The 12,908-nt window shown below is 42.5% G+C and overlaps 1 protein-coding gene and 1 non-coding gene across 19 annotated transcripts in view; one reads left to right on the plus strand and one right to left on the minus strand.

The window, feature by feature from the left end:
• Positions 1–12,908, minus strand: part of OSBPL9 (oxysterol binding protein like 9) — a 204,688-nt gene that overhangs the window by 52,990 nt on the left and 138,790 nt on the right. The window contains exon 1 of one of the 18 annotated variants that reach the window (XM_055254770.2): positions 6,918–7,146. The exons of 13 other annotated variants lie outside the window; for them this stretch is intronic. In XM_055254770.2, coding sequence (XP_055110745.1) covers positions 6,918–6,944 — 27 coding nt within the window. In that variant the 5' untranslated portion in view covers positions 6,945–7,146. Of the gene's footprint in view, positions 1–6,794; positions 6,814–6,917; positions 7,147–12,908 lie in introns of those variants that run through there. 4 more of the 18 variants (XM_063627478.1, XM_055254769.2, XM_063627479.1 and 1 more) reach the window with 4 other exon arrangements.
• On the plus strand, positions 11,958–12,081 carry LOC129469310 (small nucleolar RNA SNORA26). The gene has a single exon (XR_008652998.1). It is a non-coding gene; the product is annotated as a small nucleolar RNA SNORA26 (small nucleolar RNA).

Consider the following 12,908-nt stretch of genomic DNA (forward strand, 5'->3'; position numbering starts at 1 on the left):
TTGTTGAAAATTTGATTATGAAATGTTTTCAAAAACAAAACCTGATATATTAATCTAACAAGACTGAATCTCTACAGCAGAATATAACAAATTGACAAATTAACACTCAAGGTGATAGCTAGTCATGACTAACAGATGATCAGTCACAGGCCAACAAAATAAAACAACGACCCTGACTTGAATAGACTCAACAATTGTTCTGACATTTATCTCTTAGAAATTATATATGCCAAAGCTGTCTTCATATATCTGATTTTAGCTGCCAATGAGTATCAGAAAAAAACAGATTTGGTTTTCACTAAAGTTGTTAAAAAGTGCATACAAAATTACTGATTTCGTTTAATTGTCAGAAATATATCAAGATGATATAAAATATAAGCCAATGAAGACAGGACTTCGTTTTATTCTCTACTATCTCCACCAGGCTAGTGTTTGGTTTGTAGCAAGTCCTCAATAAAAATTTTGTAAATGAATTAAGGAATTCTGCAGTGTGCCCACCTGTTAACATTTAAACACAAAAAGTAATCAAGGAACTAGAAGTTCTTGCAGATTATAAATCAGAATATTCATGGAAAAATCATAAATAACTCATAGAGTTATTTTAATGGATTTATTATATTAGTTGGTTGCTGTAATGTATGGCTGCTGAATTTTTCCAAGGCTAAACGTTTTTAAGAAGAAAGAGAAACTGACTAGGAGAAAAAGACATTGAAATAAATGGTAGTAAAACAAGAAACAAGATGAGGCAATGACAATCTTCTTGTCTCTCTAAAAACTCATTCTCTCACACCAAATCTTATCCTAAGCACATTTTTACACACACTATGCTGGGCCTTAGAATTCAGTGTTACAATAATTACTTATTCACTGGGCATCTCTTATGACTATGGCCCTGTGCCGGATGCTTTGGGGATGCCAAGATGAAGCAGACACAGATCTAAAAGAGTTTCATTCTATTAGAGGGAATATATATCTGTCTACAAATAATTGATTCAAGCATGGTAAAATGTTATCAGAAAGGCACTAAGAAATTCAAAGGAGAAAGTTACAAGGATGAGAAAGCTTTCACAGAGGATGCAATTGAGAGTGTAGGATTTGGACAGAAATGGGAGGGGTAAAGTATTACAGCAGTGGGCCCTGGTAGGAAACAGCATAATCAGATACAATGTTTGAACTTTTCTTTAATCAAGTGACTACAGTACCCGTAGAAGTGAGAGTAGGGCTAAGAAAACTAACAAGAGATGCTGAGGTACTCAGGAATTAGGAGCTGCAAGTAGCCTGAAGGGGCAAGGAAACAAACAAGGTTCCCACGGGCTAGAGGAGGAGCTACTCAGTGGACGTGGATGGCTGTAAAACAGTCACTGCCAGAACTGCCTCAAAGCATGGAAGGAGCAGAAGGAATAAATACTCCAAAGGCCTTTTTTCCCTTCCATTTTCTGTCACTGCTTCCCATTTGCTAAACCCCAACCAGAAGCCAAGGGATAAAGGATCCCAGATGCTGCAAGCTGTAAAAGTCAGCCTCCTAGAGCACAGAAGAGAGAAGGCCAGAGAACAAATCTGCAAGAAAATGGAGAATAACCAGAAAAGGCATACTCCCAGACTGAGGAGCTGAGAAGCACAAGGAGGCCAACTGAGGAACAATATTCTCTTACAGAAGAATGTATGTTTTTTGGATCTGGATGCTGAATCTCAAGGCAACCAAAATTAGTGGCTAAAAATGGTAATAAGTACTAGGGTTTGAGGGGAAAGGTGACCAAGGGGTGGAGACTGCCAGGGCAGCACCCTGATTCTCTCTGAAGAAAATAAAAGAGCAAGAGTCATCTAGGCTCTGGCCCTAGTCATTCTACTCTCTAGCTATGCGGCCACGGGCAAATCGTTTGGCTGCTTTGAGACTGATTTCTCCACAATAATAAAAATTTTAAAAAAGGTAGAAATGGAATTAGAACTTGAAAATTCTCTCCAGCTCTAGGATTCTGTGATGCCAATACTTCCAGGTAAACAACTAGGTTCACCCAGGAGGATAAATTCCTAACCATATTGGAAAACCTGGGGCCCATGTATTCAACTTAATAAAAATTAATTTCATTTAAATAAACACAGTAAGAATTTATAGGTTCCAACTGCAGCCAAGTCCTCCAAGGTATGACAAAATATGTCAAAACACAAGCAAACTCTGTCATTTAGTGTAACCTTGAAACTGACTGAGAAAGACTAACACAACCAGATTTTAAAACATGCTCTGGAATGCAGAGAATGCAAAGGAACAACGGAGTAAGCAGAATAACTTAATTGAAGTGGCACATTATGGAAAAAATGAGTTGTTCAGTCAATACAGTAAAGAAGCCAAGTTCCTAAAGGTGTCTCCAGAAATAAATGAACTCCAATATGGGAGGAACTACAGTTCTCTTCTCTCTCTCCTGCGCACGCACATGTACACACACACATACAGAGCAACCAAACCATTCATTCATGATACATATATTTATTTAATGTCTATTACAGCCAGGTACTATCATCATCTTCAAAGGATGTCTTTAAGGACAATAGAGATAATATTAATAGCAAATATAATTAAGCATTAGCTAATCATCTGGAATGAGCTCAAATTTCACCCCTTTAAAGCAGTTTCCCTGACATTCTAGCTAGCCTACATGCTATTTCCTATGATACTAACAGTACTCCAGAACCAATTAGTACTCGTACTATTAGCATTATTTTAATCATGTTAGAGGTCCTATAGATTGGGTAGGGGAAGGTGGGGAGTCCTGGGAGTCTGCCCACTTTTTTTTTTTTTTGAGACAGAGTCTCGCTCTGTCACCCAGGCTGGGGTGCAATGGTGTGACCTCGGCTCACTGCAATCTCCTCCTCCCGGGTTCAAACAATTCTCCTGCCTCAGCCCCCCGAGTGGCTGGGCTTACAGATGCCCACCACCATGCCCAGCTAATTTTTGTATGTTTATTAGAGATGAGGTTTTACCATGTTGGCCAGGCTGCTCTCCAACTCCTGACCTCAGGTGATCTGCCAGCCTGGGCCTCGCAAAGTGCTAGGATTACAGCGTGAGCCACCGCACCCGGCCCTGCTCACCATTTTTAACACAGTTTCTAAACATTTTTCCAATCTCCTGTTTCTCATGTCTGGTAGCAACCAGGGAGCTTGGTGACCTAGGAAGCATTTTTAACTTGCAGGGAAAAACCTAACTCCAGTAAAACTGAGTCAAAGGTTTACACACTTAAGCTATTATCGTCACATATTTTGATCACTTAAGCACTTATTGAACACCTACTATGTGCCATGCACTAAACTAGGGACAAAGTCCCTGGGGATACAAAGATGAGTAAGAATCCCAGATCTCTAGGAAATCAGGGTCTAATGCAAGTATCAGATATGTTTAAAAATTTACAGTACAACTTAGTGAAGGCTGTGATATGGAGAGATGAGCAAAGTGCTGTAGTAGCACACACAAGAGTAACAAACTCACCCTGCCTGAAGGAAGGCACCATAGAAAAGGTTAACACAGGAGCTGTATGCTAAGGAAGAACTGGAGGATTACCACTTGAGATACAGTGGGGTAATCTAAGCAAGAAGGAAAGGCTGTGAAAAGACAACTGTGAGAGGCGATGGCATGTTCTCAATGAGAAACAGTTTACAGCGGAGGCCGTGGGTAAAGCACCTGGAGCTGAGTCTGGACTCAGAGATAAATCAGGACCAGAATATGAAGGGCCTCAAGGACATGCTGGGCAGCTGGACTCTGGCAAGGAGGAGCCAAAACACATTCTTAACTATAAGAGCGGCGACCCATTCCAAATTTGTTTTTGGATAAAAAGGATGGGTAAGAGAAGTCCAGTGACAGACTAGTCAGAAAGCCTTGCAAAAGTCTAGGTGAGAGACCATGAGGGCCTGAATTAAAGCATTATCATCTAGAAAAAAGTGACGAATCTGAAAAATATTACTAAGACAAACGTAACAGGACCTGGTGACTGGAGATGGAAAATAAGGAAGATGGAAAGTAGCTTTAAATGCCTGTGTGTGGTAGAACTTCATTAAAATATTCAAGGAGGAATACTTGGCTTAATTACATTGTCAGCATAAGAACTATTCTTTCAAGCATAACAATCTTTGTTTAAACCTTTACTGAAAAGCTTCCTAAATATAATTTTCTAAGTATACTACAGTAATCATAAAAAGTCTTTTTTCTATATAAGAATCATCATAAACATCTGTTTTCACTCTACAGTATAAAGTTTAGCTATAGATAGAACTCAACATACCCCAGGGGACATCCTAGAATTTGCTTCTCTGAACAAAAGCCTGATTATCAGATTTTCTTGTCATTGTCCCCTTTCTTTTTTTTTTTTTTTTTTTTTTTGAGATGGAGTCTTGCTCTGTCACCCAGGCTGGAGTGCAGTGGCGCAATCTCGGCTCACTGCAAGCTCCGCCTCCCGGGTTCACGCCATTCTCCTGCCTCAGCCTCTCCGAGTAGCTGGGACTACAGGCGCCCGCCACCACGCCCGGCTAATTTTTTGTATTTTTAGTAGAGACGGGGTTTCACCGTGGTCTCGATCTCCTGACCTCGTGATCCGCCCACCTCGGCCTCCCAAAGTGCTGGGATTACAAGCGTGAGCCACCGCGCCCGGCCTGTCATTGTCCCCTTTCTTAATCAATAGCGTGCAAACCATGTGAGTGCCTGACTTTCCAGCCAGCAGAACACGGTGCTATCAAAATAATGCTCTTTCCTGGCTGAACCAAACTTACAGTTAAATTCCCTGCTAATCTTAATATCAACAGAGATTGAAGTGGGGATGGCTGAGCGTACAAAATATAATAATCTTTTCACATTAAAAAAATTTTTTTAAATTTCACATTAAAAATATCATAGAACTTTAGAAATACCAAAATGAACGTGACCAGTAGACAGCCTTTGCAGCCTCGTATTTACTGAAGGGCACTTCCAAATACATCGTCATCTCTGTCAAAGTCAAACTCAGGACACTTTGGAAACAGATGAAACTTGTCTGTTGTCTTTCTTGTTTCTCATTTAAGCTCTCAAATCAGACTACAAATCTGTTTTTTTCTTTGAGAGATTTTTTTTTTTTTTTTTTTTTTTTTTGGAGACAGACTCTTGCTCTGTCGCCGGCTGGAGTGCAGTGACACAATCTCGGCTCACTGTCAGGCTCCCCCTCCCGGGTTTATGCGATTCTCCTGCCTCAGCCTCCCGAGTAGCTGGGACTATAGGCGCCCGCCACCGCGCCCGCCACCACGCCCGGCTAATTTTTGTGTTTTTAGTAGAGACGGGGTTTCACCATGTTGGCCAGGCTGGTCTCGAACCTCTGACCTCAAGAGATCCGCCCACCTCGGCCTCCCAAAGTGCTGGGATTACAGGCAGCACTGTAATTACAGGCGTGAGTCACTGCGCCCGCCTTTTTTTTTTTGTTCTGTTTTGCTTTGAGACAGAGTCTTGCTCTCTGTCATCCAGGCTAGAGTGCAGCGGTGCAATCATAGCTCTCCACAACCTCAAACTCCTGGGCTCAAGGGATCCTTCCGCCTCAGCATCCCAAGCCCGTGGGACCACAGGTGCACATCATCACCATGCTCAGCTCACTTTTAAATTTTTACTGGGGCAGGGGCGGGGGGAGGGTTCTGGCTTTGTTGCCCAGGCTGGTCTCCAGCTCCTGGACTCAAGCAATTCTCCTGCCTCAGCCTCCCAAAGTGTTGGGATTGCAGGTCTGAGCCACCACGCCTGGCCCAAATCTGACTTTTAATCATACACCTTCCCTGAACTAGAAAAGGTAATACGGTATTTTTATTTAGGTTGTCTCGTCGGGCTGCACCAAAAAAAAAAAAAAAAAAAAAAAAAGGGGGGGGTGGAAGGAGTAAAACAATACATTTAAAGTACAAATAAATGACAGATGCTAACAGTATTCATTAAAGGGCTTCATCACCTACTTAGTTCAATACAGGCAGTGTTCAAGAGATCATTCATAATTAACTGCGTGAGAATTTCCAGTTTTAAAGTTCACTGTAAAAACTTAAAACTGCTACTACTATTCTAAGATGCTTCCAGCTTCTCCACTGAGAAACTAGGAATTACTTGATTTTTTTTAACTTCCTTAATACAGCTAAAAGTAAACAGTTTAATCAAAAAGCAAAACAAAGTATTACTTCAAATTAGCAAAACTAGTTTTCTTGTTCAATACATCTCTCAACCTTTCATAACAAATACTTATAATACAGTATGAATGTCAGCAAAAAGTGCATTACTCAAATATGCTTCCTAGTCCATTAATTATACTCAACTTTCCATAACTCAGCTGGGCTAAGAACCCCATAAAACTATACCAAAGTTTTCAGTATTTTTGCACAAGCTACCCAAAAAGCGTAAAATCACCTCCTTCCCGACACACATACCCAAAAACAATAGCATCCGTAATTACTTTATACACATAAAATACAGGGCCAGGCACGAACACAGTGCCAAAAATAAACCACCACCAAAAAACACTTGGCCTGCAACCGGAGATTCTATTAATGGGCAACTGGTCAAAATTAAGCTTTCACATAAGAGAAAGCTTAACTTTTCTGCTTAAAATCATATTCTGAGGCAGCTTTCAAAAGGAAAATAGAGTTCCACAAAAATGAATACAAAAAAAGAGACCTCCTCCAAAGCCTGATTCGGGGGCGAATGCCCTCTCGGTGGAACCGGAGGCCCTGACCTCAGCCTCCACCCCATCTAGGCTGAGGAAGTGAGGAGAACTCCCGAGGAAGAGGGGCCCGGGCAGCCACGTCGTCCTACTCACCCCAGGGGGCGGCGGGGAGGAGGCAGGGTGAGCACGACATTCGCGCCCCGGCCTCGCGGCCGGGACCCCGGGGACTCAGGGGTAGGGGCCGGCCCCTCTCTCAGACCCTCGAGGTCTACTCACTCCGCAAGTGGCCAGCAAGAAAGCCATTCGCCAAGGCCCCCGCCCTCTGTGCCTCCAGGGGAGGAAGACGGGGGCTACTCCCGAGCACCCCTTTTTCTTCTCCCCTCGACCGGCTCCCCGGACTGCGGCGCAGGCGGTCCTGAGGTTCAGCCCGTCCCCCGGGACACCCCCTTCACCCCCACCCCTTCCCCGTCCCGGGGCCGCCCCGATTGGCTGGCCCTGGCGGCTCCTGGCAAAGAGACCCCTGGCGATTGGCCATGGGTCACCTGCTGTAGGAGGTGAGAGGCCGACGATTGGCGGTTGGGCCAGTTTTGGGTGGAGAGGTCGAGGAAGCCAGCAGCTCGCGGGAGAGGTGCGCAGCGGCGAGAGTGTCCGGACGGCCCCGCCCAGACCCGCGACCCAGCCGCCTCCGCGGGGTACGGAGGCTCACCTTGGGGGAGTGCGCCTGGGGACACGCGGCTTCTGCGGCGCCGGCGCTGCTGGGGGAAAGGGAGGTTGCGCTCTGGGAAGCTCAGCCTGGTTTCGGGGCTGGACCGCGGACTCCCACTGGGTAGCGACTGGAGAAGGGCCCGCGGGCGCCAGCGTGCCTCACCTACACCCACCGGCTTCTAACGTGCCATCTAGTTTATGGCAGCTGTGGAGCCTGGGCCCCGGAGTTTCATCTTGATAACGGATTTTGCTTACTTCCGGAAAGTTATGTCGCGTGGGGGTTGATGTTGTGACGGGAGGAGGAGATACTATATCAGTAAACAAAAGCGTGAGCGCCTATATTTTTATTAATCCGGTGAGACATCGTGGGCTTGCTGTTGTGCCACAGCTCCATAAGGAATGTAGGTGGCTTGTAAAGATGCTTCAGGAATCCAAATGGCGCAAACTACAAATTATATCAAAAGTCTGGACTTAAGAGGACCTCGACAGAGAATCACCCAAAATGCAGGGTATCACAGACATAAGTGATTAACTTATTGATCTGGAGGACGAGCTCTTCTTCCGCTCTTGCTGGTTTTTCTTATGGTTAGGTATATTCCTATCCCTCCCCCTTTCAGGACTCTACTAAACGTCCAATTATCTTTTGTACTCTTATGGCTCTACTGGTACCCACTGCAAGACCTAGCACAGGGCACACTGCACAAACAGCGCGATGCTGGCCAGGCACGGAGGCTCACTGCTGAAATCCCAGCACTTTGGGAGGCGGAGGCTGGGAGAGGCGGGGGAAGGAGGGGAAATCCGAGGCCAGGAGTTGAAGACCCCAAAAACAACAAAAAAAAGGCGCAGTGCTTGCTGAATAAATATGCTAACCTGCTGGACTCAGTGTTAAAGATACCTTCAGTTTGTTTTATGTAAATCACTTCAAAATGCCCAACACCAGATGCACTCTACCCCTCCCCCATCCACTCTAAAAGCTGGGTACTCTGCCAGGGCTCCCTGTCTCAGTAAATGAAACCGCTATCATCCACCCTAATATGCAAACCATAAACCTAGCAGTCCGCCTAGACACCTTCCCCATTCCACATTCAGTGCATCACCAAGTTCTGTCATTTTTACCTCCTAAATACACTCTCCATTCTGTCCATCTCTCTCCATTGCCACCACCCTATAACAGGTCCTGGCCTGTTGGAATAATCTTACTAAAGTCTTCTTGAATCTACTCTGGCTACTCCAATTCATTCTCAACACTATAGCCAGAGCAGTATTTCTATAACCAATTTTATTACCCCTTCATTGCCTCCCCCAATTAAAGAACTTTAACTGCTTTCCACTGAGTTGTGCTTAGGATACAATTCAATATTTAACAATGGCTGACAAGGTTTAGCCTTACCTACCGCTTAGCTCCATCTTTTACCTTGTAGTACCTATTTTCTGCTTTGCACACAATGGCCTTTTTTAAACCCCTTTAATTTGCCAAGGACTTTCCAATTTTAGGGCCTTGGCGCATGCTGTTATTTCTTTTATACTGTCCCCTTAACATCAATCCCCACACTTCACTTATTTACTTCTACTCGTCATCATTTCCTCCCTGCCAATGTCAGTTCTTGCTATCTTACATCGTCATAGCCCATGTAACTCTCCTTTGTGGAACTTACTACAGCTGTAATTTTACATTTATCTTATTTATTTAAATTTTTTTAGAGACAAAGTCTCACAGGTCTCATGTTGCCCATGCTGAACTCAAACTCCTGGGCTCCAGTGATCTTCCTGCCTCAGGAATAGCTGGGACTACAGGTGCACACACCACCTTACCTGAGTTATTCTTTTTAATTAACTTTATTGAGTCATAATTTACATGTGATAAAATGTATCCATTTTAAATGTACAATATATTTTCATAAACATATGCACACATGTAACCACCACGATTAAGAAATAAAGTATTTTCCATCACCTGGGAACTTCCCTTGTGCTTCTCTACAGTCAATCCCATGAACCACTGCTCTGCTTTCTGTTTGTGTTATTCTTTGATTAATGTTGATCTATTCCACTAGACTGTAAGCTTAACGAAGTGAGGATCCTATCTAATTCTGTTCAGCATTATATCATTATTTAGTAGAATTCCTGGCACATACAAAGTCCTCAAATGGATTTCTTATGGTAATAGATTCTGAAAATAAACATTAATTCTCTGATAATAACAATAAACTATAAACAATGGTGGAGGGGAAAAAAACATCAATTTTGCCAGATGTCTATGGTCAGTATTTAACCTTCACTAATACTCTTTTAAATTTTCCTTTAATAGCTGCTTTTCTAGCAGTTAATGTTGTGCCTGGGCAGCCCTAAGGACTTAATGCCATATTAGCTGATCAAACGGTTCTCTAAGCCAGGGGGAAAAAAAAAGCCTACATCTCTAATTCTGCCCATGCACTGTACTGTTTGACCCTACAAGGGACAAAATATTTATTTACTCTATGTTACAAGTACATATTAAGAGATCCCAGCTCCAATCCAAAGTCTACATTTTAACAATTTAATACTACAGATAGCTATTTGTTGCAGACATGCAGTTCTCATTTTCCTAATCTTAGTGTAAAGTTAGTGTTCATAAACGAGGTAGCATTTAAAATAAAAATTACACAACACAAAGCAAATTTACCCATCTTGTACCAAGAAGCTACAACCAAATTTGACAACTCATGTTGTTAAAAAAACAGAAACAAAACTAAAAGCTGTTAAAGCCTACTATGAGTTAAAAAAGGAAAAAAACCCAAAGCTGTTTCAAAACAAAGTGACCAGTGCCTAAAACTCATATGTGACAGGTGATTTCCAACCCATGAATCAGATTTTCAACTCTTCTTTCAACCATATAACTAAGGCTATTAGGTGATTAAATTACTATTTTAGTCTGTTGAGCAAAAAAAATAGGTCGTGCCTATTACCTATACCTATTAAGATGAAAAGAAAATTTTAATTATACAGAATTCATGTACTACTTTCAAAAATTTTTCTGCTAGGGAGCCCAATAATGTTTACCTAGAAATCACATTCTGCTCTAATGTCACCCCAGACACAGATGAAAAATGCTTTTGGTAGCAATGGAAGAAAAAAAAAGAAGAAAAAATATAAAAAGCCAAATCAGGTGAGACTTCAGGTTTCTGATCTAGCATGTTAAGAAGCTTAGAAGTACCACTGTGTTCTAACAACACGTAACAAACTGAAAAACCAACAACTCTTCTTAAATCTGTAACAGAAGTGAGGTCACAGGGAAAACTGATGACTCCCAAATTAGGAGACCAACAGGCAAATACAGAGAATCAAAACTTCCCTGAGCAAAAACTCACAAGGGGCAACCTCCATGGGAACCAGCACCCACGGGAACCACTTAATGAACAGTAAATATATTTTATCTTCCTTATGATTTTCTTAATAACATCTTTTCTCTTTATTGTAAGAATACAATATATGACACAGAAAACATATAAAATATGTATTAATCAACTGTTTATGTTATTGGCAAGGCTTCCAGTCAATGGCAGGCTATGAGTAGTTAAGCTCTGGAGGAGTCAAAAGTTATATGTGGGTTTTCAACTGCACGGGTGGTAGGGAAACCTGATCTGTATTTGACAAATTGGTGGAAGCTCAGTGCAGACAAGTCTGAAAGATATAAACTCCGGGGACACATAGTAATATGGGCAGCGGGGGAGAACCACAGTTTTGTGAGTTTTACCTCCAGGAGCTCAATAAGGGTCATCGCAGTGAATACTGGGGGAAAAAAATCCCCTAATGCGTCCCCTCTAGGCTTCTTTGTAGGAGAAAGTATTTAATATATACCCAACTTCAGTCCTCTCTAGCCCTACTGTCCCACTTACAGGATGGACTTGAGAAGCACATGTGAAGTTGACAAAAGTTCACTAACAGACTGAAAATGTTTCCCCTCCATGCACACCTTACCACCACATTACTAAAGGTCCACTCACAGCAGTTCCTGTTACCTAATGCATCATGTCTGGCTATCAAGAAAAAATTATAAGACATATTAAATAGGAAAAAACACAGCTGCAAGAGACAGAGTAGACTTGGATGTTGCAGGGATATTGGAATTGTTAAACCAGAAATTTGAAATAATTATGATAAATATCCTAAGAACTCTAATGGACAAAGTAGAAACCATGCAAGAATAGATGGGCAATGTAAGCAGAAAGACAGAAACTTTAAGAAAGAATCAAAAAGAAATGCTACTGATCAAAAAGACTGTAACAGAAATGAAGAATGCCTTTAATGGGCTTATTAATAAACTAGACAAAGCTGAGGAAAGAATATCTGCACTTGAGAGTATCTCAGCAGACACCCACAAAACCGAGAAGCAAAGGAAAAAAAAGACTAGAAAAAAAAAGCCTGGAACAAAATATCCAATAACTGTACGACAACTACAAAAGCATAATGGGAACACCAGAAGAAGAAACAGAGAAAAGAACTGAAGAAAAATTTGAAACAATGACAGAGAATTTCTACAAATTAATGTGAGACATCAAACCACAGAGGAAGAAAGCTCAGAAAACACCAAGCAGGATAAATGGCATAAAAATGGCACAGACACCCTTTCCTGCGCCCTTTTAAGGTTGACGCGGTGCTTTAAGGGGCTAACACAGAACGGTAAAGGAAGTCTCCATAAACCCCAGAGAGAAGAGATTGTAAAGCTCCTCTTTAGATCCTTTCTGGAGTCACACCTGAGAAAACAAAAACAAACAAGCAAAAAACCCTGACAGCTAGGCATATAATTTTCAAACTACTGAAAATCAAAGATAAAGAAAAAAATCCTGAGAGAAGCTAGAGGGGGAAAAAAACTCAACTTGCCTATAGAAGAGCAAAAATAAAAATTACATCTGACATCTCGTCAGAAACTATGTAAGCAAGAAGAGTGGGCCAGGTGTGGTAGCTCACACCTGTAATCCCAGCAATTTGGGAGGCCAAGATGGGCGAATCACGAGGTCAGGAGTTCGAGACCAGCCTGGCCAACATGGTGGAACCCCATCTCTACTAAAAATGCAAAAAATTAGCTGGGCATGGTGGCGGTCGCCTGTAATCTCAGCTATTTGGAAGGCTGAGGCAGGAGAATCACTTGAATCCAGGAGGCAGAGGTGGCAGTGAGCTGACATCGCACCACTGCACTCCAGCCCAGGCGACAGAGTGAGACTCCATCTCAAAAAGAAAAAAAAAGAAGAGTGGAATGAAATATTTCTTTAAAGTACTGAGAGAGATCAGGCACGGTAGCTCAGGCCTGTAATCCCAGGATTTTGGGAGGTTGAGGTGGGTGAATCACTTAAGGTCAGGAGTTTGAGACCAGCCTGGGCAACATGGCAAAACCCTGTCTCTACTAAAAATACAAAAATTAGCGGCCGTGGTGGCGCACTCCTGTAATCCCAGCTACTTGGGAGGCCAAGGCACAAGAATTGCTTGAACCTGGGAGGCGGAGGTTTCAGTGAGCCCAGATGGCACCACTGTACAGCAGCCTGGGCAACATAGCGAGGCTGTCTCCAAATAAAGGACTGAGAGAGA

The sequence above is a fragment of the Symphalangus syndactylus genome, chromosome 12, assembly GCF_028878055.3.
Source record: "Symphalangus syndactylus isolate Jambi chromosome 12, NHGRI_mSymSyn1-v2.1_pri, whole genome shotgun sequence".
In the NCBI taxonomy this organism is placed as follows: domain Eukaryota; kingdom Metazoa; phylum Chordata; class Mammalia; order Primates; family Hylobatidae; genus Symphalangus; species Symphalangus syndactylus.